The sequence below is a fragment of the Equus przewalskii genome, chromosome 15 (assembly GCF_037783145.1).
Source record: "Equus przewalskii isolate Varuska chromosome 15, EquPr2, whole genome shotgun sequence".
In the NCBI taxonomy this organism is placed as follows: Eukaryota; Metazoa; Chordata; class Mammalia; order Perissodactyla; family Equidae; genus Equus; species Equus przewalskii.
In genome coordinates this window covers 72,876,737-72,904,280 of record NC_091845.1, presented here as the reverse complement: position 1 = coordinate 72,904,280, position 27,544 = coordinate 72,876,737, and the positions used below count along the sequence as shown (strand labels likewise).

The 27,544-nt window shown below is 36.1% G+C and overlaps 1 protein-coding gene across 5 annotated transcripts in view; it reads right to left on the bottom strand.

Moving 5' to 3' along the window:
- The window catches only part of PPP2R3A (protein phosphatase 2 regulatory subunit B''alpha), a 153,202-nt gene that overhangs the window by 38,947 nt on the left and 86,711 nt on the right, over positions 1-27,544 (bottom strand). For all 5 annotated transcript variants that reach the window (XM_070576130.1, XM_070576133.1, XM_070576132.1 and 2 more), the window contains 4 exons: positions 21,909-21,995; positions 18,156-18,312; positions 15,398-15,446; positions 14,836-14,925 (listed from right to left, as the gene is read on the bottom strand). In XM_070576130.1, coding sequence (XP_070432231.1) covers positions 14,836-14,925; positions 15,398-15,446; positions 18,156-18,312; positions 21,909-21,995 — 383 coding nt within the window. The remainder of the gene's footprint in view (positions 1-14,835; positions 14,926-15,397; positions 15,447-18,155; positions 18,313-21,908; positions 21,996-27,544) is intronic.

Below are 27,544 nucleotides of genomic sequence, written 5' to 3'. Positions count from 1 at the left end.
AAAGCTCCCCAGTACATAGTTGTATATTCTTCGTTGTGGGTCCTTCTAGTTGTGGCATGTGGGATGCTGCCTCAGCGTGGTCTGATGAGCAGTGCCATGTCCGCGCCCAGGATTCGAACCAACGAAACACTGGGCCACCTGCAGCGGAGCGTGCGAACTCAACCACTTGGCCACGGGGCCAGCCCCGTTGAATGGCAGTTTTGATCCACTTACATTTAAAGTAATTATTTATAGTTAAGGCTTACTATTGCCATTTTGTGAATGTTTTGACTGTTTTGTAGTTCCATTGTTTCTTTCTTGCTGTCTTCCTTTGTCATTTGATGATTTTTTGTAGTGGTATACTTTGATTCCTTTCTCTTTATCTTTTGTGTATCTATTACAGGTTTCTTATTTGTGGTTACCATGAGGCTTACATAAAACATAGCTGTAACAGTCTATTTTAAACTGATAACAACTTAACTTCAACTGCATACAAGAACTTTATGCTTTAACTTCTCCTCCCCTCACATTTTATGTTATTGATGTCACAATTTATATGTCTTATATATTGTGTACCCAGTATCAAATTGCTGTAGTTATATTTTTTTTATACTTTTGTCTTTTAATTTTTACACCAGATTTGAAAGTGATTTACATACCACCATTACAGTATTAGAGGATCCTGAATTTGACTATATTCTTACCTTTACAACGTGTTTTATACTTTCATATGTTTTCATGTTAGTTGGCATTCTTCCTTTCAACTTGAAGAACTCTCTTTAGCATTTCTTCTAAGGCAGGTCTAGTGGTGATGGACTCCCACAGATTTTTTTGTCTGAGAAAGTCTTTATCTCTCCTTTATTTCCGACGGACAGCCTTGCTAGGTATAGTATTATTGACTGGCAGTTTTTACTTTCAGCCCTTTGGAATATATCATGCCTCTCATTCTGGTCTGCCAGGTGTCTGCTAAGAAATCCACAGTAGTCCTATAGGGGGTTCCCTTGTACGTGATGAGTTGGTTTTCTCTTGCTACTTTCAAAATTCTCTCTTTAACTTTTCAGAATTTGATTATAACATGTCTTGGTGAAGATCTCTTTATATCTGTTTAGGGTTCCTTGGGCCTCATGGATCTGGATGTTCATTCCCCCCTCTAAATTAGGGAAGTTTTGTGTCATTATTTCTTTCAATAAGCTTTCTGCCCCTTTCTCTTTCTCTGCTCCTTTAGGTACTCCCATAATGCATATATTGTTACTTTTGATGGTTGTCCATAAGTCCTGAAGGCTTCTTGCATTTTTTTTTCTGTTCTTTTTGTTTTTTTCTGACTGGGTAATTTCAATTGACTTGTTTTGATGCTCCCTGATTCTTTTGCTTGATGGAGTTTACTGTTGAAACTCTCCACGGAATTTCTCAGTGCAGTCACTGTGTTCTTCAGCCCCAGAATTTGTTTGGTTTGTTTTTATGGTTTCTATCTCTGTTGAACTTCTCATTTTCTTCATGTATCATTTCCCTGATTTTGCTTACTTGTCTGTCTTCTCTTGCAGTTCACTGAAATTCTTTAAGACGATTATTTTCAAGTTTTTGTCAGGCAGTTTGCAGATCTCAGTTTCTTTGAGATTGGCCACTGGTGCTTTATTTTGTTCCTTTGGTGGTGTCTTGTTTCCCTAATTATTCGTGATCCTTGTGGCACTATGTTGGTGTCTGCATCTTAAGAAGCAGGTATCTCTTCTCATCTTTACAGACTGGCTTTGGCAGGGAAAGCCCTTTACTAGGGTCCCTGCCCAGAGATTCTGGGTAGGCTGTCTGATGGGGTCTGTGGATAGGTTTACTGCTAGAGTGCTTGCGCAGGCTGGTCAGGTGCCTGAGTCCACAGGGGCTGACCTGGTAATAGGTGGGCCTTGAGCCTGAGTCTGGGATGGGCCTGTAATTCCTGAAGCCTGGGTCTGCAAGGGTGGGCTGGCCAGTGTTGAGGTCTGTTGAGGTTCACTGGAGCCTTGGGCTGGTCTGGCACTGGGGTGACCCTCGGGCTGCTGGGTACCAGCATCATGCTAGGGTGAGTCTAGGGGATGGTTCTGCAGGAGCCCACCTGGAGTTTAGAGTTGTGGAGGCTGGCCTGATGCTGCAGTGAGCCTGGAGCCAGGGACTACAGGAGTGGGTCTGGAGCTTGAGGCCATGGGGGCTGGCCTGGTGCTGGTGAGCCTGAAGGCTGGGTCCATTAGTGCTGGCCTGGTATTGGTGTTCACTGGGCAGGCCTGATGCTGGGGTCCACAGCCAAGTTGGGTCTCAATCCACTTTCCTTCCCCCATGGGGAAGGAGTCTCTCTTCATGCTGGGCTGCCTGGGCTTAGGGGATGAGGCACTGTGGGTAATGTGAGATTTTCCTTTCTAACCTCTTCAATGTATCTTTTGTTATTTCTGTACTCCACCCAGGTGCTGCAATCTCTCACCTAGAATCCTTAGCTCTTGTGAAGGTTTTTGCACATGGATAGTTTTTCAAATTCTGTTTCTGTGAGGGAACAAGCAATGGAAACTTATATTCTGCCATCTTGCTGACATCACTCTCTTATGGCTAAATTATAAAATTACAAATATGGCTTGTATCATACTTCAATTTCCAGTTGTGTTGGACTTTTTGGACTGGGTCTCTAATTTTCATATCTTGTCTCTATTTTCTATTGCTTCATCATTTTTTTTGGTTCTTTCTGGGAGGTTTACTTAGCTTTATCTTCTGAATATTCTGTTTTTTTATTTCTGCTATCATAATTTTGATTTTCCAGAGTTCTTTTTTGGTTCTCAGAATGTTCCTTTTATATTAAGTACCATTCTGTTCATGTTCTGTGAATGAAATTTTTTCTCTTACCTCTCAGAGGATATTTAATAAGTGTTTTGGTTTCTTCTCCTTGAAAATCTCTGTTTCATCCAAGTTACTTTTTCCTCTTTCTATTTGTTTGGTCTCTATCCTTTAATGTAAGAGGCTTTACTCAGGTATTGAGTGATCTTTTGTTCTGTGCTCATATTTAAGAGTAGATGCTAAGTTCTGACCTATGGGTTTGTTGACTTTGAGCTTTATTGTAAAATGATGTGGCTGGGTTTTTCCTTGGGGATGACCCAATGTCATACGTTCAGGTCTTTATTCTTGGGATGGTCAGATTCTCCAGTATAGTATCTTTTAGTTTCTTGCCTGGAGGTTCAGGACAGGTTGCCAGGATTCTGTAATTTGAGTGAGGACTGAAGACTGGGCAACTCAGCAATCAGTATGGATATGCTCATTTAATCTGTTTTCAATATGGTAACCATACCTTCAGTTGTACCCAGTGCTCCACAGCCCAAACGCCCTCTCTTTTACACTCTCCAGCGAATAAAGCATCAGTATTCTGCCTGGGTAGAGGAGATGATCTGGAGATCAACTGTTTCTTTAAGCAAACTTTCTGATTTTTGGCTCTACCTTTTCCCCACCCCAACTCCCAAGGGTCCTGGTACTCCCAAGTCCTGAATGTTTGGAGGTTTTTCCTGGGTATATCCAGTTGATTTTTTTTTTTTTTTTTTTTGAGGAGGATTAGCCCTGAGCTAACTACTGCCAGTCCTCTTCTTTTTTGCTGAGGAAGCCTGGCCCTGAGCCAACATCCATGCCCATCTTCCTCTACTTTATATGTGGGACGCCTACCACAACATGGCGTGCCAAGCGGTGCCATGTCTGCACCCAGGATCCGAACTGGCGAACCCCGGGCCACGGAGAAGCGGAATGTGTGAACTTAACCACTGCACCACCGGGCTGGCCCCTCCAGTTGATTCTTGGTCTTTACCTCTGGTGGCTTTGGAATCAGGTAGTCTGCTAAGTTTATTTACTTTCCAGTTTCCAAATCTTTATTATTGCTATATCTTCTCCTTTTTCCTTTGTTATTATCAGGTTATTCCTTAAAAAAAATCTCTTTACTGTCATTTTAGTGGAATTTCAAGAGAGATCAAACGTACTACATGTGGTTAAGTTGCTATCTTCACTCTGAAGCTTATTCACACTCTATTATGGCCACTTTATCATTTAGCACAGTCATCTACAGTACCAAGTATAGCAATGCATGAAGCCAACAGCATTAGTTACTAAGAGGGAATGATATTTTTCTAGAAAGAGCCACTGATTCATGGCAAAGTAAAACTTCTTAAAAGGAGGTTCTAGGAAACTCTTGGTTAAATTCCCATTTGTAGGCCTTAAGCCATGTTAAGAACCTCCATACAAGTAATGGTTTAAAAAAAAATCTGTTTTGAGCAGAGAAAAGTAAAAATAACTAAGCTCAAACTTTTAATAGTTTTGAAGTAAGTCACACTAAGATCTGTGTGCACCTTTATTCAGAAAGATAAATTTTACATTATTGCAACAAATTGAACATGTAATACTTGCAAAGTTCTTTTGAGAAATCTATTTTTAAAATTGTACCAGCTTGATTTTTAACATTACCATCAAAGAACAGAGGAGACATTCATAGGATCCAGTGAACATGAGGCAACAGAGATTGGCTGTGGTGAGTTCCAGTCACATCACGTCTACCCTAAGAGTTTTCAAAGGGCAGAATCCAGCCCCACTTTGAAACATTTCCTGATTGTGAGAAAAACCTTGAGGAAATAGATCTCATGAACAGAGGGCTACAATAAATGTGGTAATATATGGTTGTTATACCATTGTGTCATTATTTTTTTAGTAATAATGTTTTCAGCAGTACAAAAAGGGGCAGTAAACGATCCTTTGGTCTCTCTAAGGTCTCCTGGTGCCTTGAAGTTCCTTATTACTTACCTTAAGATAATAAAAATTAGGACAATACGAAGAAAGTAACTCTTGATTTTGACAAGTACCTAACAGGACTAAAGTGAAAGGCAATTTATTTTATTGAGAAATATACACTAAAGTACTTTAGTCAGCTGTATTTTCAATTAAGGATAAAGATAAAAGAGTATATACAATAAATAAAGTTACAGCATACACTTCAGTTCTTTGTAATAGCCCAAAAGAGAGGAAGAAAGCTAGAATGCAAAGAAAGAGACAGATATATTGCCTCAAAATTTGCCCAAGTCACATGATAGCTGCCTTTAAATATTTCGAGGAGAATCATGTGGTAGATGAATCAGATGTAATTCTGAGAGTATTACAGAGCATAAAAAGGATCAACGTACAAAAGAGAGAAGATGTTTTTAAGCTTAGAGCTAGAAAAAGAAAACAGTATACCTCAGTAGATGGTTATTTGTCCCGGAAAGTTTAGAAGCAGGGGCTGGCTGGATGGTTAAACACATATAAGACATGTGCAGAGGAAATTTTCTTATTGGAAATAATAGATACTCTCTAAAGGTTTTTCCAATGCAGATTGCCTTTTTTTTCCTTACCAAAGTAACATTTTCTCAGAGTCTAGAGGTAATGACTATTGAATGCAGGAAAACTTGGAAACAGAAAAGCACACAAAAGGACTAACTACCCAGAAAGAACCAGTGTTAAATTTTTGCTATATTTGCCACCAATTTTTGGTTTTAAAGTATAATTATATTCATGACGAATTGTATTTGTACAACTGTAGACATAAACAAGATTACCTCTTACCCTTGTCCTTGGGCTTAATGAAATTAAGTTTTGGACTGGAGATTTCTCAGCCCTGATATAAACTCCTATAAACTACTAAAGAAGAAAGTTATAGAAAACTCCATTATTGCTTAGGGATTAACTAAAATGTATATTCCTTTGCATATTCAGTATACATATTTTAGCACCTACTATCTTCAAAGGCACCTAGTGCCCTCACACATAAAGGTGAATGAGATACTTGCTGGAGAGGACACCTAGTCAGAAGACCAAGGCAGAAGGAGAACGTGATAAAAAACCAGGACAGAAGGGTAGTTAAAGGACCTATCAAAAGAGGGTTGCAAGAGCCTGTCCACAAGAAAGAATCTGCCCAAAGGTACTTTCCATATCCAACCCTCACAGGACCAGGCACAGGAAAGACTCAAGATCCTAATTCTGTAGGCTGTATTTAACATAGCACTCATCACACTTTAGTGAGTGTATCACTTCTTTCAGGAAACCCATTTTTTCTGTCCATGTCTTTCATAAGCCACAAACCTGGTTTCTGCAGTGTTGCCTCTACATTTTGTTAAGTAAGTGTTTGATTTTGATGTACGGATATTTTCTCCATTACTTTAAAAGAGTGATGTCTTCTGCTCACATTCTGCTTTAGGAAGGCAACCTGAAGTACTGAGAAGAAACACACTGAGTGCCTAGTAAGTGCCAGTGGGATCCAAGGAAATATCAGCAAGTCAAAATCAGGAGTTACTTTCTTATGTGACTGGCCTAATTTTGAGTCTCTTAAGCAATAAGGAATCTCAGGACACCAAGAGAACTCTCTTTTAGGGATTCCACAGCCTAGGAGGTAAGAAGATAGACATACAAACATGTTGTGTCATGACTAGCCATACATTAAAGAGATAAAGAACCCAAGATTTAGAGTCATACAAGACCTGGATTTGCATCCAAGCTACGTCACTTACTAGGTGTGCAAACTCGCAGAGCTTCTGTTTTCTCAACTGTAAAATTGGACGACTGATACCTAAACTCATAGTGATATGAGAATTAAATAAGCCATCGCATATAAAACACTTGTTACCTGGCAAAGAATAAAGCTTCAACAGTATGTTAGCTGAAAGTAGAAGAAGGGCAACATACAAGGCAGAAAAGGGGCACAAAAGAAACCCTTTGACTCAAACAACCTCTTTTGGCAGTATTTCTGTAAGTAGAGATACAATTACGGATCTCTAGATATGAAAAGTTGATCTGAAGGGTTCCGCTTCTGGTAATGATGAACTAAGTGTTTTGAATTAACCTTCTCACTAAGAGAATCTGGAGGAGAAATCCTGTTTGAAGGCACTGGACTATTAACAGGCTGGTGAAGGAGTATGGCATCCAGAGCTAGAAGGAAATCTAGAGAGGAGGAGGAGCTAGCATTTGGGACCATCTTTCCCTTGGGGTATCTGCTGATTGTTCAAGAGGGGCCTGAGAGGTTGGGAAGCTTAGCTTTGACTTGCTAGTCTTTTGTTAATGATTTTTAGGTCTATCTTCATGAGGGATGTTGGTCTGTAGTTTTATTTTCTTGTATGTGTTTGTCTGGTTCTGGATTAAGGTAATGCTGGCTTCATAAAATGAGTTGGGAATTGTTCCCCCCTTTTCTATTTTCTAGAAGTGGTGCAGAATTTGGTATTTCTTCTTCAAATGTCTGGAAGAATACAAAAGTGAAATTATCTGGGCTAAGAGATTTCTTTTTCAGAGGGTTTTTAACTATAACTTCATTTTTTAAAAATAGATATAAGACTATTCAGGTAATATATTTCTTCCTGAGCAAGTTTTGTTAATTTGTGATTTTAAAGGAATTAGTCCATTTAAGTCACCACATTTATGTGTGTATATGTTATTTGTAGTATTCCTTTATCTGCTGAACATCTAATTCCTCTTGAGACATACTTTTGGACCCATGGATTATTTAGAAGTGTGTTAACTTCCAAGTACATGGAGATTTTTCCAGTCATCTTTCTCTTACTGATTTTTAAATTAATGCCATCATGGTCAGAGAATATGCTTTGTATTATTTCAACTCTTTTTCTTTTTAAACCGCTTTACTGAGATATATTGCACATATCATATAATTCATGCATTTAAGATGTACAATTCAACAGGTTTTTAGTATATCCACAGAGTTGTGTAACCATCACCACAATTAATTTTCATCACCTTCAAAAAGATACTCCATACCTGTTAGCACTCATTCCTCATCTCCTCCCAGGTACCTGAGGCCTAGGCAACCACGAACCTAATTTCTCTATCTACAGATTTGCCTATTTTGGACAACTCATATAAATGTATGCACACAACATGTAGTCCTTTGTGATTGGCATCTTTTAGTTTGCATAATGTTTTCAAGACTCAACCATGCTGTAGTCTATATCAGTACTTCATTTTTTTATTGCTGGATAATATTTGATATGGATATATGATATTTGTTTATCCACTGATTAGCTGATGGACATTTGGGCTGTTCTCACCTTTTGGCTATTATGAATAGTGCTGATATGAACATGGGTGTACAAGTTTTTGTGTGGATATGTTTTAATTTTTCTTGGGTATATACATAGGAGTGGAACTGTTGGGTCATCTGGTAACCCTATATTTAACTGAGGAACTGTCAGAGTGTTTTCCATAGCGGCTGCTGCACTTTCCATTCCCATTAGTGTATGAGGTTTCTGATTTCTCCACATTCTTGCCGACACTTGTTACTGACTTTTTGATTATAGCTATCCCAGTGGGTGTGAAGTCGTATCTCATTGTGGTTTTGATTTGCATTTCCCTCATGAGTAATGATATCAAGAATCTTATTATGTGCTTATTGACCATAGATATATCTTCTTTGGAAAAACCTTTATTTAGAGCCTTTGCTCATTTTTTAATTATTTATTATTGAGCCATTTTTTTTTATATTCTAGATACAAGTCATTTATTAGATATATCATCTACAAATATTTTCTCTCATTCTGTGGGTTGTCTTTTTACTTTTTTTTTTCCTTTAGGATTTGCCCTACCATCTGTTGCCAATCTTCCTCTCTCTCTCTCTTTTTTTTTTCCTTCCCTAAAGCCCAGTACATAGTCGTATATTCTAGTTGTAGGTCCTTCTAGTTCTTCTGTGTGAGCTGCCACCACAGCACGGCTACTGGCAGATGAGTGGTGTGGTTCCATGCCCAGGAACCAAAACCAGGCTGCTGAAGTGGAGCGTGCTGAACTTTAACCACTAGGCTATCAGGGCTGGCTCATCTTTTTTACTTTCTTGATGCTGCCTTTTGAAGCACAAAAGTTTTTTTAATTTTGAAGAAGTCCAAATCATCTATTTTTTTCGTTTGTTGCTTGTGCTTTTGGAGTCATATCTAAGAAACTGTCTAATGAAAGTGACAAAAATTTACTCATATTTTCTTCTAAAAGTTTTATACTTTTAGCTCTCCATTTGAGCTAATTTGTGTATGATGTGAGGTAGGGGTCCAAATTCATTCTTTTGCATGTAGATATCCAGTTCTCAGCACCACTTGTTAAAACACTATTTTTTCCCCATTGAATTATCTTGGCATCCTTGTTGAAAATCAATTAGCCATTAATGTGAGGATTTATTTCCGGACTCCTAATTCAATTCCATTTAACTGTATGTCTGTCTTTCTGCCAGTATCACATGGTCTTCTCTACTTAAGCTTTGCATATTTTGAAGGTAAGAAGAGTGAGTCTTTATAATTTTGTTCTTTTCAAAATTGTTTTGGTTACTCTGGTCTGTTTGTGTTTCATATGAATTCAAGATCCAGCTTTTTTTCCATTATTGCAAAAACAACAACGAAGGGTAGCTGGGATTTTGTTAGGAACTGCTTTGAATTTATAGATCAGTTTAGGGTGTATTGCGATCCTAACAATATTAAGCCTTCTGATCCATGAACACAGGATATCTTCATTTCATTTAGATCTTCCTTACTTTCTTTCAACAATGTTTTGTAGTTCTCACAGTATAAGGTTTTATACTTCTTTTGTTAAGTTTATCCCTAGGTATTTTATTGTTTTTTGCTGCTATTGTCAGTGGAATTATTTTCTTAATTTCATTTTTGGATTTTTCATTATTCATGCATAGAAATAGAATTGATTTTTGTTAATTGATATTATATCCCGCAACCTTATTTAACCTTTATTAAGTTCGAATAGTTTTTTAGTTGATTTCTTAGGATTTCCCACATACAAGATAATATCATATTCAAATAGATAGTGTTCTTTCTTCCTTTCCAATTTGGATGTTTGTTTTCCCTAATAGTCCTGGCTAGGACCTCCAGTACAATGTTGAATAGAGCAGACATCTTTGTCTTTTTCCTCATCTTAGGAAAATAGCATTCAATCTTTCACATTTTTTTTTTTTGAGGAAGATTAACCCTGAACTAACATCCGTGCCCATCTTCCTCTACTTTATACGTGGGACGCCTATCACAGCATGGCGTGCCAAGCAGTGCCATGTCCGCACCCAGGATCCGAACCAGCGAACCCCGGGCCGCCAAGAAGTGGAACATGGGAACTTAACTGCTGTGCCACCGGGCCGGCCCCCAATCTTTCACTATTAACTAGTTGTTAGCTGTAAGTTTTTCATAGATACCCTCTATCAGGTCAAGGAAATTCCCTTCCATTTTTAGATTTTAAGTGTTCGTTTTTTTTTTTTAATCAAGAGGTGTCATTATCAAGAGGTGTTAGACATTTTCAACTGCTTTTTCTGAGAGTACTGGGATGATAATGTGGTTTTTTATCCTTTGTTCTACTAATACGGTATATTACATTGGATTTTAGATGGTAAACCAACCTTTCATTTTTGGAGTAAGTCTCACTTGGTCATGGTATGTAATCTTTTTTATATTTTGCTAGATTCAGTTTCCTAATTTTGTTGAGTATTTTTTGCCTATCTTAATAAAGGATAATGGTTTCCAGTTTTCTTGTAATCTTTTGTCTTTTTTTTTAAGATTGGCACCTGAGCTAACAACTGTTGCCAATCATTTTTTTTTTTCCTGCTTTTTCTCCCCAAATCCCCCCAGTACATAGTTGTATATTTTTTAGTTGTGGGTCCTTCTAGTTGTGGCATGTGGGATGTGGCCTCAGCATGGCCTAATGAGCAATGCCTTGTCCGTGCCCAGGGTCTGAACTGCTGAAACCCTGGGCCACCGAAGCAGAGTGCGCAAACTTAACCACTTGGCCATGGGGCAAGCCCCTTGTCTGTTTTTGGTATCTGGGTAATACCAGCCTCATACAATGAATTTGGAAGGGTTCCTTCCTCTTTTATTTTTTGGAAGAGTTGGTAAAGAATTGTTATTTTTTAAATGTTTGGTAGCATTCTCCAGTGAAACCATCTCAGATTTATTTATTTATTTATTTCTATTCAGATTTATTTCTTCTTGAACAAGTTCAGTAGTTTGTAGTCTCTCTAGGAATTTGCTCGTTTTGTCTAAGGTATCTAATTTGTTAGCATAAAGTTGTTATATACATATATAACTGTAAGGTCATGTATATAACAACTGTAAGGTCAGCAGTCATTCCCTCTTTTACTCTGGCCTTAATAATTTGAATGTTCTCTTTTTCTTCTTGATCAGTGTAGCTAAAGCCTTATCAATATTATTGATCTTTTCAAAAGAATTGACTTTTGGTTCCATTAATTTTCTCTATTGTTTTCCTATTCTCTATTTAATTTACCCAGTCTAATCTTTATTCTTTCTGTTTGCTACGCTTAATTTGCTCTTTTTTCTTAGTGTCTTAAAGTGGAAGGTTAGGTTACTGATTTGAGACATTTCTTTTTTAATATATGTGTTTACAGCTATTTCTCTTAGCACTAGTCTTGCTACATCCCATAAGTTTTGGTATACTGTTTTCATTTTCATTCATCTTGAAGTTATAGTATGTTGTTCCTTCATTTTCATTCACTTCAAATTATTTTTCAATTTCTTTTATGTCTTTGACCCATTGGTTATTTAAGCAGTGTGTTGTTTCTACATATTTATGAATTCCCAAATTTCTTTCTGTTTATTGTTAATTTTATTCCACTGTGGTCAGAGAGCAAACTTTGTATGATTTCACTTCTTATATTTATTGAGGCTGTTTTATGGCCTACCATACCTTCTGTCCTGGAGAATGTTCCATGTGTACTTGAGAAGACTACACACTCTACTGTTCTCAGGTGGAGTGTTCTATAGATATCTGTTAGGTCTAGTTGGTTTATAGTTGTTTACAGTGTTGTTCAGGACTTCTGTTTGCTTGCTCATCTTCCTGGTTGTTCATCCATCATTGAAAGCGGGGTACTGAAGTCTCTATTATTGTTGAATTCTTTATTTCTTCCTGCAATTCTCTAAGTTTTTGTTTCACATATTTTAGGGCTCTGTATTGTTAGGTGCATTTATGTTTATAACTGGTAATGTCTTCCTGTTGAATTGACCCTTTTATCATATAAAATGTCCTTTTTTGTCTCTAGTAACAGTTTTTTGCATTAAAGTCTATGTTTTCTGATTTGTAACTAGCCACTCCAGGTTTCTTATGTTTGTTGTTTCCATGACGTATATTTATCCTTCCTTTTCCAGTTTTCCCCCTTTTGTATCTTTACATCTAATATCTGTCTAATGTAGACAGCATATAATTATATCTTTTTTAATCCAGTCTGAAAAGCTCTGCCTTTTGGTAGAATGTTTAATCTATCACATTTAATGTTATTATTGATATAGTTGGACTTATGTCTGCTATTTTACTTTTTGTTTTTTATGTCTTGGAGTTTTTCCCATCTTCCCTTTCCTGATTTCTTATTTTCCAAGTGTAACATTTTAATTCTTCCAATGATTTCATTCACTATACATTTTTTGAGTTAATTTCCTAGTGGTTGCTCTAGGGCTTACAATATACATTTTAACTTCGTAGAATCTACTTCAGATTTATATTTAATTCCAGTGAAATACTGAAATGTTTCCCTATATAACTCTATTCCCTCTTCCCTCCTTTTGTGATATTATTGTTATACATATTACAGATCTGACAATACACTGTTATTGTTATTACTTTATATAATTTATGTTTTTAAAGGAGCTGAGAGAAGAAAGGAGAGCAAGTATATATTCACAGAGTTTGTTATTGTTATATTAACCTTCTTTATTACCATTTCGAATTCTCTTCATTTGTTCTTGTGGGATAACAGGAGTTCCAGAAAGAGGAAAAAATGGATGGGAAGTATTTGAGGAAAACTTTTTCATAATTAAGGTAATATGAAAGATAAAAGATGGAGATTGAGGGGGTTAACAGAACAGTAAAAAGGCAAGAAATGTAAAAATGCACAGCCTTCAAATCTTGGGAAATTTAGGTAATCTCATTGAAACAAACTAAGTGTTCAAAATAATGGATTAATACTAAATTATAAACATGCAACTTACTGGCATAGAAATATACTATTATGTGAAACCGTGTGCTACAAAGCTGTACAATATGATACCATTTATCATACTGTATCATTTGGTGCAGGGAGCAAGAGAAAGTAGGGGAAGGAGGAGGCAGTGAGGAGGAAGAAGAGGGAAAGAGGGATGAGAAAGGCAGAGAAGGACATATACCAAAATGTTAACTATGGGTCATGGAATTATGAATGAATTTTATATTAACGTTTTTGAATTATGTATTTTATAATTTTTTTAAACAATGTGATTGTGATAAAACAATAAACTTAAATTAATACAGCAGAAATGAGCAAAAGACATGAAAAGGCAAGTCACCTAAGAGAATAAAAATGGCTGAAAGTGTATGAAAAAAACTTAGCCTCATTAGTAATCAAAGAAATGCAAAATAAAATACTGAATTTTTTATTTATCAAATTGGAAAATATTTTAAAGAAGAAAATACCTAATGTTAGTATGGGTTACAGAAACTTTACTCAATATCTTGTTGATAAAGGTATAAAATGATACAATTTTTCTGAAGAGCAATTTAATAATTTTTATAAATTCCCTAAAAAATGTCTACACCCTTTAACCTAGCAATTCATTTTTGGAGACTTATTTTAAGGAAAAAAAATAGCATATGTTACAACTATTCAGCTATAACCAGAAGACAATATTTATAGGAGAGCATTCCATGAAAATTCTGAAGTGATGGTAATTAGGATTTAATCCTATGGAATTAATCTATATGTCCAAAAACTATGTAAAGGTATATATGAAAAAGACTGTACAATACATACCAACTTTCAATACTGCCTTTATCCGAGTGTTAGAATTATTTGTATTAAATTTTATTTTTTTCTTCTTACCATGTCATTACCTATAATGGACAATAACTAACTATCTTTGAAATGGAAAACAAAGTTATTTCTAATCTATAGTTATTTCTATAATCTAATAGGGAGCCCAAGAAATAGCTTTGTTTTATTTCTACTTCAATGATTTCCAAACCATATATCCAAAGTTTAGATACTTCTTGAACCAATATCCAGACAGCTGGGTCAGTTATACCAGCAAGCAGCATCAAGGACTGCAGCCTCTCCTCTCTTGGAACTGAGTAGAAACTACGTGTTGGGCACTGTGCTACACAAGCTAGGAATAAGAAGAGAAGGACCTAGATCTTTGTCTTAAACAAGAGACAGACTAGTGGAAAGAAACAGACGTGTAAATTCACAACTATAAATCAATGTATGTTTGAGAGTGCCAAGGAAAGGGAGAGATGATTCTGACTCAGGGAATGAGGATGTGTTCTCATACACTAGTCACCCACAATTTGCTCTTCTTTCCCTCTCCAATTTACTACTGAACCATGAAGATCAGAAAACAACTAAAATTCATATCATCTGCAGTCATGCGCCACCTAACGACATTTCAGTTGAGGACGAACTGCATATACAATGGTGGTCCCATAAGATTAGTACCATATAGCCTTGGTGTGTAGTAGGCTAGACCATCTAAGTTTGTGTAAGTACACTCTATGATGTTCACACAACAACAAAATCACCTACTTATGCACTTCTCAGAACGTATCCCTAGTTAAGCAATGCATGGCTGTTTTCCCACATTCCATATACATACTTACTAGTCCCCCTTATCCATCAGGGCCAACTCACATGTCACTTCACCTCTGTTTTTGGGGGTTACAGTACTTCTCTTGCTATGCTGTGACTATGCATTCAGTCCCAGAGGGCAGAGACAAAGTCTAATCCATCTTGGTAGCCCTAGGTCGAGCTGGCATTCACTAGGTATGCATCATGACTTTCTCAAGCTTTGTTATGTGTTTAACATCTTGGCAAAGGAAACTTAGAAGTCATACCTTGTGGGGTTCCTTTTGTCTTCCTCAGAGATCAAAAACCAAACAAAATCTGCATAGCTCATTCTTCCCTCTTTCTGTACCGTTTTTCCCCTGAAGAAAACACATGGTTATAAAGTTTCCTGGGCAATTACTCAGATAAATTTAGTAGGATGACAGACTAAGAAATAAAGTAACCTCTTTCTTTGGAAATTAAGTTAAAATTTAAAAAAATTAGAATGCTGGAAACCTCACAAAGGGCAACCCCTTCCATGGCCTATCTTCTTTTCAAAGGCCTAGAAGGTGAAACCAGAAGACATTTGTAGATATGAACATAGAAAGAAATCTGGTTTCTAATTTGAATGCAAATAATCACAAGGATCAAATTCTGTTACCTGTATTTAGATAAAGGATTAATGCCCATATAGTAAAGAATTACTACTATCTTGTATGAAGTCATGACTGTATGTTTTGTAGGGAATTATCTGACTTACAGTGCTGCCAAATTATGTAGGAAGCCTTACTGAAATGAGACTGTTACAGTATTACTTGTAGTTTATTTTTAAACTGAGATGTTTTTTCTTACCTTGTTACTGCCCCAGAGAATATCCTCTCAATAATCCTGTTCGATGAAGCTAAATGTAAATAAGAAATTACAAAGCCAGTTAGAAACATGTTCCATAAAAGGAACACTTTTGCTAAATTTATTTTTAGTAGCTTTAATCTAAAACATAATGTTCTTCCATGATGAGAATATGAGCAATTTTTACTTATGTGTCATTTATACTTTTTGAAAGTAAGAATTTGAGGTGGCTTTATCAATCAATCAATCATTTAGAAAAAGAACAGGTAAATAGATGTGCCTGACAGCGGGACGTATTAATGTAGTTGGGCACCAAGTTAGTTCTGAACATCCTAACTAGGACAAAAATGTATAGAAATTTTGTTGATCTTGTTACCCAATAAAAAAAGATAATTTTTCCTCTAAAACAAGACAAACTTTATCCCAGCATTAAATTCAAGGGGGAGCTGATCATCGGCTCCTAATATAAGGGACTGTGATAAAGCAATGGGGAATGCTTTCAAATAGAATTTTATAAAAGATATTGAAACATACCATAAATATACTGTTCTTATATTCTCATTCTATGAAGGTCCAGGATATAACATGATATAACATATAACTTTTAGAAATTCCATCACTAAGTTTTATTCAGAGAGATACAATTATATCTTAAAATAGTATGTTGCTTTTGATGATAGATCCTAGAGAATCAATAACACTGTACCTCATTGTGGGTTCAAAATAACCAAAGGCATTAGTTTAAAAAAAAAAGGACATGCCAATGGATCTTAGACCTAGATGTGGTGAGGACAGGAATCTGTTCTTTTAACAAGTTCCCCAGGCAGTGGCATGCACAGTAAAATCTCAGAACCAGTGATGAGGTCATTAGAGAGTTAGCAGATATCAGCATCAAAGTCTTCTGCACAGAATTAGGTACAGTCACTATAAAGGTAAATCAGGGGCCGGCCCCGTGGCTGAGTGGTTAAGTTTGTGCGCTCTGCTTCAGCGGCCCAGGGTTTTGCCGATTTGGATCCTGGGTGCAGACCTAGCACCGCTCATCAAGCCATGATGAGGCGGTGTCCCACATAGCAGAACTAGAAGGACCTACGACTAGAATATACAACTATGTAGTGGGGGGTTTTGGGGAGAAGGAGGAGGAAAAAAAAAGATTGGCAACAGATGTCAGCTCAGGGCCAATCTTTAAGGAAAAAAAAAGGTAAATTAGTTTGGCTGAAGAATGTTGGAATTACGTGTCAGTACAGCCATGCCTGGGCACATACCAAAGCTTATATAAGGACCCTCTAGACTTTCCTGAGCATTGCTTTATGGGGTTAATAATTTTTACTAGGTGGAAAATAGAGGGCTGTATAGGAAAGGCAAGGATATTTAATTCTAAAGCTAAAGTCTTTTCAAAAGTCTTTTTAAGATTTGGAAAGTTTAGCCTCCTAAAATTGAAGATCATGTTGTCCCATCAAGGACAGGTAGGTTAGTGGGTCAGCAATTATACAGAGTTTCAGTGGCCTTCATATATAGGCCTTGATGCCTGCTTTTGTGGACTTTATCCCTTTAACATGCCTCTAATGAGTTGCTATGTGTATATATACCATAGTTTGGGACTTAAGAATTATAGCTATGTCAGCCAGAGGGGGTGCTTTAGAGCCCATAGCGTTTTGCATGACCTCTGGAGTCTGGCTCATGCTATAGAGATGACCTGGCCACTGGTAATTAGAAGGTGCACAGCTAATAAAGCTGACCTGATACCCCTATGAATATCTCTATTTTTATGCTAGTCTGGTGACAGGAAGATTCTGTCTACTTGAAGAAGGGACGACACGGCACTAAGATACTTGTTTATCACGTAAGTATATTTGAGTATTTCCTCTTGATGCCTGCTTGGCACCTGAGAAATTGGGAGGTAGAACTCTGTTTTTAAATATGGAAAGTTCAATGAAACAACATCATACAGAATGAACCTTTTCTTAAGGTGCATACTATTAGTCACAGATAAACCAAATAACAGAGCAGAAGTGAAATTCAATGTATTTACTTAAGAGCTGTACTCTGTTACATCTAAAAGGCTAAAGGCTGGTTTAAAAAAAAAAAATCAACAGTGCCTGAAAACACATCTAAGAACAGAACAGGGACAATCTTTTGAGAGAAGAATGAATCAATGTATCTTGGTGCTTGGTTAAGAATATTAAATCAGCAGAGAATAGATTCTAGGTTTACTACTGGTAAAAATGAAGCAAAAGGGTACTATCATGTGATATGCAATTTTTTGTTTTCTGACAAAAGAAAGCACACAAAACTCATCTGCAGAGAAAATACCTTTTCTGGAACTAAATTCCAAAAAGTAAGTTTTTATGAGTCTTTGAAAACATTGGCAAGTTATAAACATTATTTACATCCTTTGCTGTTTATAAATACTGTAAAGTAGGAAATTTATAAAGCTGTATAAACATCCTCTTTCAAATAAACTTTACGTAGGTGTGGATCTTATTCATCATGAGAAAACAAACATCACTATAAAGACTTATCAATTCATCAAAACTAGGATTCTAGTTGCTCACTTACCTCCAAATTTCTTATCTTACACCTGGCTTCTAAATAAAAAATTAGTATCTTTAACCATTCCCACTTAAAAATTCTTGGGTTTAAAGAGGACTCGATTAGATACAGAATTTAAGAAATAGGAATTCTCCATAATGAGTGGTGACAATTTATATAACTCTTGCCTTCTTCAAAATAGCTAAGTCTTAACATCTATAGAAACACTCACCCTGGTCATTGTATCGAGAGAGATCAGCCTGACTGATGTAGAGGTCATGATCACTATCTAGTTCCCAGAATTTACAATAAATAACATAGAAATGTTCATAGGAGAAGTAATCTGTGATTTGGTTTATATCTTCCTCTTCTTCCAAAAGGGCTAGAGTCTGAAATGGTATAAATAGAAGGATTAATTTATTTTAAAATTATGAAAACCCAGCTTTGGCCATTACACAGTCTAATAGGTTTTTATTTTAAATTGAATTAAAAATTTTGGTTTTGGTACCAAATCAGGAACTTTAATAGTCAAGCCTCATCCTACCTTTAATCAGCTAATCAATCTGCAAGCATTTATGAGCTCTGTAATATGCTTAGCAAAGAGTCAGATGCTCTGCGGGATTTAAAAGCAGGGAAAAGGAAGGACCATCACATGGAGACTGCAGCCCATCAGAGGTCCCCAGACTAGCAAACACAGAACAGTTAGACAACAGGCTTAATTACATGGCCATAAACCGACATTGCTTTTAACTTTTCAAAGTTTTGAAGAGTAGAAATCTATTCTATTATGAAGAGTGGGGATCCACATATACTTTGGTTTTGTAATGAAATCAAGTTTACTGTAAAGGTCACTTATGTGTACCATTCTGATCACAGGTGGTGGGCTGGCATAGAAGGCATAGGGGGTGAAGCTGGAGGGCCCTGAACTGGAAGTAAACCTGGGTCTCCCTGACTCACTGTGTGCCCCTGGGGAAAACACCAGAAGCAATGATTTTGAACCTAGAATTCTTATAATCACCCAAATTATCATATAAGTAGGCAGATAAATGAAGACATTTTCAGAAATGAAAGATTCAGAAAGAAAGATAAAAGATTGGGCTGGCCCCGTGGCTGAGTGGTTAAGTTCACACACTCCACTTCCATGGCCCAGGGTTTCACCAGTTCGAATCCGGCACGGACATGGCACCACTCATCAGGCCATGCAGAGGCGGCATCCCACATGCCACAACTCGAAGGACCCACAACTACAAATACACAACTATGTACCAGGGGACTTTAGGGAGAAAAAGGAAAAAAATAAAATAAAATAAAATAAAAAAAACAAAGATAAAAGAAACCATAAGGAAACTTGGGAAATAGAAAAAACAAAATGAGATGGCAGAAATAAGATCACATATATCTGCAATCACAATAAAGATAAATGAGTTAAATTTCCCTATTGGAAGATTTTCCAATTGAGTATAAAAACCAAACCCAAAAAACAGATCTAGGTATATGTTGTCCATATGAGATAAGTCTAAAATAAAAATTAAAAGCAAGATTAAAAAAGAAAGATGAACAAACATGTACTAGCTAAATCTTAACAAAAAGAAAACATGTCAATATTATTAGAAAATAAAATGGAATTCAAGGTGGAAAACATTACAAGGGACAAAGGTGGCTATTTCATAATGTATTACATTGATAAAAAATTTTCTAAAATCTAACTACTGGGAAACCAAAATGCTTTGGCAAATTGAAAACAATGTAAATTATTAAATTATGGTAAATCCACTCAATGGAAGATTCTATGGCCAGTGAAAATTATAAAGTCTACATAGAAACAAAGGAAAACCATGATGGGGTAAGTGAAAAATATGGGTAAAAGACTGTATATGCTAAGAACTATGTAAAATTCTAAAAAACAAATATGTCTATAAATGAGACTAGAAGAATACATACAAAAAATGATGATAGTTTTATTAGGGTGATAAAACATTATTTTTCTTCTGTTTTCCAAACTTGCCCATAATGTGTTGTTTTATAAAATGCTCTTTAACGTGTATAATGCAGAATACTCGAGAGGCAGGGAGCTCACGTTTTCACCTACTGGACTGTCATAAAATGAAAAAGACTGAGACGTTCTGTTGGTGAGTATGTAAGTGTAAGTAAGAACCAGTACAGGCTTTGAGGAGGGTAACCTGGCAGGAGCTATCAAACTGAAAACACACGTATCACCTGATGCAGGATTTTTCCCTCCAGCAGGTTTTTTCTAGAGAAATTCTTACTTATATACAAACAAGAGGAAAGGACAAGGATGTCTGCTGCATCAATCTAATAGGGAAAATATGAAAACGATTTGAACATCATCAATAGGGGAATACATAATTAATTACAGTATAGCCAAGCCATAGATTATGTAGTAGTTAAAAGAATGAGATAGATTTATATGATTGGAAAGGAAAAGAACACCAAGACATACTGTTAAGTGAAAAAAAGACAGTTAACAATAAAAAGTATGATCTCATATATTAAAAAAAACCCAAAAAAGCAGCCATAGAAGACAAAACTATATACTCCATGTATACATATATAAGGGAATAAAACCACAGATAACATGGGTTCCCTCTGGGAAAGGGAGTGAAATGACTGGGTGAAGAGACAAATAGTGACTTCTCCTTATTATTCTAGATGTATTCATGTTATTTGAATGTTTTATGAGCTTATCTTCATGTACTAAGAGGAAGGCTGAGGAGAAGGGTAGGGAAGAAAACAAAGGGGAAAATAAACCATGCCGTAGGAAGCAGAACATTGAGTTCTATTTCCAGTTCAGCCACTTACTTGCTGTGCAATCTTATCACAAATTTTATCATCAGTAAACACAAATACGGATTATAATAATGATCCAGAAACTACACTCTAATGTGCTTCACGAATGTGAGGGATTATCATAATTCCTAAAGTGTAAGGCCTCTTTTAGGGAGTTACTGCCATCTCAAACCATCCCATATTACCCACTAGGAGCCCAAGCAGGTACCAGGTATTCAATAAATAATTAATGATGACTGTGATGATTACTGTTCATTTTAGAATAAAAAAAAGTTTATATATCTATCACGGTCTGCTTATTTTGCCAACTCTTCATTACTTTGTCTCAGATGAAGATAGGAAAAAATAAAAGAGTAAATAAGGTTGTATTATTAGCCTGAGCTTCCTTTAGTATGATTCATTTAAAATATTTCATTTCCGTTCAAGCATGAACAATTCTACTCTCTTTAGGTAAACAGAAGCTTGCAGAATCAGGCAAGAGGATTACCTCGGTGAAAGGCTCCCACTAGTGGTCAATACTTTTGCTCTCATTTGGTAAAATAAATAAAATAATTGAAAGCATTCTTTCTTCAAAGGAATTTTTGTACTTTTCTCCAGCACGCGCTGGATAAAGGGTCATTGCTGAAAGGATCAAGTTGAAATTCCTCTATTTCTTTTGCAAGGCCCTTCCCAACCCAGCCCCATCTCACCCCATGGGCCTCATCACTGGTCACTCTCTCCATGGAGCCTTTGGCCACTTAAGACTGTTCTGCAGTTCCTGAACATGACACTTTTATGCTTCTGGGACTTTGCTTATGCTGCTTCCTCCTCTATCTGGAATCCTCTTTTCTTCTAATTTTTTATCTTGGTAAACTGATATCCTCCAAGGTCAAGATCACATGCCAGTCCTTCTGTGAAGCTGCCTCTGCATATTAATTACACATTTCTGTGGAACTTTTCAAGTCAGGTCTGGCTGTCTGTGCGCTTTTCTCTTTTGCTCCACAGTGCATGCCTTGATGCAAAAATCCCTTGTTATTCATCTTTGTTCCCCTCAACACATCCCAGGTATTTGATAAATGCTTAAAAATTCAAAGGCGTGACAGTGCTTTCCATACAATAAGCACTCAAATATATGTTAAATGAAGTAAGAATATTATTTAAATTGCTCCTTATACATGAATTCCAATGAGAGGCATACTTGCAAAAAGTTGCTTTTTCTTATCTCTGTCGAAGTAATTTTTCCACTCCAAGATCTGTTGACTGTGTAGAATATTCTCTGAATAACCTGGTTCCAAAAAGAAAACAAAACCAAATGAAAACATTAAAGATATCTATTACTTTATCAAAGGCCATCTAATATACTCTGAACAAAGCTAAGTTTTGGCTTTTTGATTATGTCGTTTCATGTCTAGTAAAAACGAACACTATATTTTAAAAATCTACATCCATAGTTTGCATCTGCCCCTATAATTCCAAGAAAAATAAAAAAAATATTCTCTGCTCACAAGTCTATATTTCCCAGCTGCCTACATGTCACTTCCTTTGTTTATGTCTCATCTTACACAGTGATGCCTGATTGAAGTACTGTTTCTTGGGCTGGATGTTTTGGGAAGGCAAATGAAGTGGGAAATATATTCTAGGTTGGCTTAACAATTAATGGGTCAGAAGAATGGCCGCCAACATGGTATTATTCAAGAGGGCATTATTCTGGTTATTATAGCCTTATTCATTGGAGACTTGAAGACTTCTAGTCTTCCAGATTTTCTCTGGAAACTCAAATACATCTGGGATAATTTATATCCCAAGTCCTTATTTGGGCATGAACAGAATGATTTGATATTTGTATATACCGTGAAATGATCACCACAATAAGTCTGCTTAACATCCATCACCATGTATTGTTACAAAATTTTTTTCTTGTGATGAGAACTTTCAAGATTTACTTTCTTAGCAACTTTCAAATATGCAATACAGTATTATTAACTACAGCCACCTGCTGCACATTACATCCCCAGGACTGACTTATTCTATAACTGGAAGATTGTACCTTTTGACCACCTTCACCCGTTTTACCCACTCCCAACCCTCCACTCTGGCAACCACCAATCTGTTCTCCACATCTATGAGCTTGGGTTATTTTTTAGATTCCACATATAAGTGAGATCATACAGTATCTGTCTTTCTCTATCTGACTTATTTCACTTAGCATAAAGCCCTCAAGATCTATCCATGTTGTCACAAATGGCAAGATTTCATTCTTCTTTATGGCAGAACAATATCACATTGTATTTATATACCACATTTTCTTTATCCATTTATCCATCGATGAACATTTGGGTTTTTTCCATATCTTGGCTATTGTAAATAATGCTGCAATGAACATGGGGGTGCCTATCACATGGTAGTTCTATTTTTAATTTTTTGAGGCACTTCCATATTGTTTTCCATAGTGGCTGCACCAATTTACATTCCCACCAAAAGTGCAGTGTTCCCTTTACTCCACATCCTCACCAACACTTGTTATTTCTTGTCTTTTTGATAATAGCCTTTCTAACAGGTGTGAGGTGATATCTCATTGTGGTTTTGATTTGCATCTCCCTGGTGATTAGCGATGATGAGTATCTTTTCATGTACCTGTTGGCCATGTGTATGTCTTCTTTGGAAAATTGCTTGATAAATTAATGAGGTTTGAAAGCTGTGTAACAGATTTTCATGTTATATTTGTGATAGAGACATATGGGTTGGATTCATAACTAGTTGAATAACTCTATTCAGAGTTTTGAATAGCAGATGGATGCCAACCCAAGAAAGGTTTCTAATTAGTATTTCACACAAATCAGTAGTGTTGTCTATGATTTACAGATAGATTGCATATAAAATGTGCAGAAAACATAAAACTGGTAAGGGTAATTATATTTAAAACTATTGTGAAAGATCCTACTAGTGTAGTAATAGTTACTCTTGAGGAAGAAGTGAGACTAGAGTGTAGATGTGACCATGATCTGAATGGCTGACTATCAGGTAGAAGAAAAAGCTGACTTGTTCTGTAGAAGAAAAAGCTGACTTGTTCTGTGTTGCACCAGAAGGCAGAACTAAAACTACTGGATAGAAATGTCCTTATACTGAAATGCTTCGATATAAGGAAGAGTTTCCTAAAATTAGGCCTATGAAGCAAAGGGTTATGTGAAGTAGTGAGGTTTATTCTCACCACAATTATTTAGGCAGAAGTTAACAGGATTCCTGTATTAGGGGGAAGCTGGGACTAGCTGGTTCTAATTTCTCTACCGGCTCCAATCACTCAGACTCTGACTGAAGTGCTCTAGGGAGAGAATGTGTCTTAGTCAACACAGTATTCTTAACACCAGCTCGGCAGAAGTCCATATAAAAAAGATGGAGGATTTTTAGCATAGAAATAATGTAAATGAAAATAAACATTAATACCATTTATCATAGTTTCATGTTCCCTCTCTCAAGTTAGTCAATTTCAGTACATATTAGTACACCAAATTTTTCTTTGTTGAACACTATTAGATTTTTGCCCCTATTTCTTGACTTTGAATATAAATTTATGTTAAAGTCTGTTTCCCATCCAATTTTATATTTATATACTCCTCAAATATTTTATATTATTTATGGATGTACTTTGTCACAGTTAAAATTATAAAACTTTAGCCTGTATTTATTTTTGCTTATTTTATTTTTTTCTTTTTTCATTCTTTTTGACAGAATTTAAAAAATTTGCAAATTTTGATTGTTAAGCATTTCCTATTTTTAGTCTCTACTAACCTACTTATCTAATACTATACAAAAATGTACCTATATTCCATTTTACCGTAGCCTAAATCTTCTTCAGTGACCCCACTTCATCAGCACATTGATTGGTTTCCACATTACTGATTCAGCATTTTAGCTTATCAAGGTAGGGGCACCATCTAGTGGTGAGAGCATGTAGCTGCTGGTTCTACATTAATTACAGTTGTTTTTTCCTCTTCTTTTGGTCTACAACTTTGAGGTAAAATAAAACATTATTAACAATTTTAAAAATATCAAACAAAACTCAAAGATTAATAAAAGTAAGGACAATTATTTACTACCAGTGAGAGGAATGAAATTTGATAATTTTTCACCAATGGACCTCTAGTCAACTTGATAGACAATTTGAATCATAAGTCAGTTTCCTTTCTTTTTCTTTATCTCTATTGAATTGGAAATCTCTAATTCACAATTATAGATGACCAGGAATGAAGCCACTGTTTGGTGGCTCTGTCAGACAGTTTTTAACAAGTGGATCGAATGCAGACATACACATTACAAAGAGACTTTTCTCATTGTAGGTGACTTGAATGCAGATGAACAGAGTGCTGGAAGCCTGGCTCTTCCACTTGGCAGGAAGTGGTGAATGGATTCCTGATCCACTCTTGTTAATTTGGCTCTGAAAAGTATTTCTTCGTGGTGTTCTGCAGAATTTGGACTTTAAAGGAATCTATCTAATAAAAATGATTTCTTTCTCTGTCAAGAGGAAAAGTTCTCAAGGGGAAAGAGTTAAGCTGTTAGTGATGAACAGTCTCTACCAAGTTTAGTCTTTTTAGGAAGAATACCTTGTCCTCAACAATTAAAGACCTGGCATTTCCGCCTGAAGTGATGGATTCAGGCCAATCAAGACACTGAATAAATCACTAAGACACCATCTGAGCAAGCCACAGAAATATCTTTACTGCTGGCATGAGGTCACAAAGAAATATCTTCAATCTCATCACTTATTTTAAAAACTCATGTGAGCACCTCTTTCCTCGAAAGTCAGCATATGCCAGTTAGGATAAGCAGAGTCTTTTATTCACTGGCAATTTCTTTCCACAGCATGCAAAACTGCAAACTTGAGGGCTGCAATTTGCTGGTATTTCCAGTTTTCATTTTCATTCAATACCAAGGGGCTTATTTCTCGACTGCCAACTCTTCTCTGGAAATAAAGGAGACTATGGAGTGACTTTAGGTGTAATCTCTTATTTGGGTAGTGATGTACTTTTTTGCATAGATGGTGCTCTGTCTTTCCACTCTAAAAAACAGCTGACAAAATAATTAAACAAACAGAGTCTTCTCCTGTAGCATAGGTTTTCAGGTTTTTCTATGATGAACAGAAAATAAAAGTGGCCCAACTTTTCTTCATCATATATATGCCACACATAAGCTAATATTTGAGTCATACTCTGTCAGCAGTTTCTCCCAACTGTAAAGTGAAATATCTGAATATCTAGCATGCAAACAAAATATACTAATTGTTTACACTGTATGCCACTGAGATTATAAAACATTCCATAGGATCATATTATAAATTAATTTTGCTTTTTGTGAGAGATCTGTCATTAATTCTGAGGCTGTTCTGTGCAAGCTTCTTGGAAACAGGGTGATCTTCTCTGTCTGCCATGAGCACAGGAGAGAATGATGCCTCTAATTGGCTCACCTTTATTCCTTTACAGACAAAATATTAACTCCGTACTAGAAAGCTTATTTTGTATTTGTTCTAGAAAACCTCACTGTACTCTGAAATAATGCAAAAGTTTCAATGAATTAATGCCATTATTTGACCAAATTTCATAATAGAAAAAGCACTGGGGAGAACAGATAATTAGTCTAATAAAATTCTGTTTCCAGATATTCCTTGTGATTGTTTTCATTTGCCCTTTTCCTTTTTGGATGGTAATATGGGATTATGACAACAGCAGATACACTTATCTCAGTAGATACAGATTTACATTCTGTATTCTCAATTGGATCTTGTTTACTATTTATATTATGATGCTGTTTTGAGTTGCCCTATTATCATTTCATCACAAGTATTTTACACTTAAATGACTAATTCTGAATAATGGATTCATTTTTGTGAATTGGGGATAAAGCAGTATAATATTTACAAAGTGTAAATTTTAAATATGTAACAATAATATGCAAATACCATGAAAATATGTCAGCAGATAGTTAATTGTATCCTGTTAACTGACCAATGTAGGTTTGTTTTTTTTTTTTTTTTTTTTTGGTGAGGAAGATTGTCCCTGAGCTAAATTCTGTGCCACTCTTCCTCTATTTTATATGTGGGATACCACCACAGCATGGCTTGATGAGAGGTATGGAGGGTTCATATCTGGGATCTAAACCTGCGAACCCCAGGCTGCTGAAGCGGAGGGCGTGAACTTAACCACTATGCCACTGCGCTGGCCCCCTGGTGCAGCTGTTTTTGTTCAATGATTAACATAATGGAATTTTTTGGAAAATATGAATTATATGTGAACAAACTTGTTTCATGGCTTTTCACTCTGAAATCATAAAACTCCCTGGGGCCACTTACTAGATGACCAAAGACCATCACAGGTCCAGGAATCATACTTCAATAAATACCAAACTAGAAAGTGTAGACAAAGAAAATTTATCTCTATTTTACAATTCTGTTCTTTAACATCTTTTCTAAGAATAAATTCCAAAAGAAAGTTCCTCTACGGGAGAAAGCATTTTCTAAATTGGTAGGAGGTTGAACTAGACAATCTCTAACATCTTTTCCAACTCTTAAGATTCTAAATTATACTACTAATATGCCCTGAGGTTACAGAATAGTCAATAATCAGAACCCAATTCCCTTTGTGAGCGAAGCTAGACTTAACATGTAGAATTCTTCCTTTTTTCTTTTTTTTATTGAGGTCACATTCATTTATAATATTATATAAATTTCAAGTGTTCGTCTTTACATTTTGACTTCTGTATAGACTGCATCGTGTTCACCACCAAAAGCCTAGTTGCCATCCATCACCATATACACGTGCCCTTTTACCCCTTTCACCTCTCCCT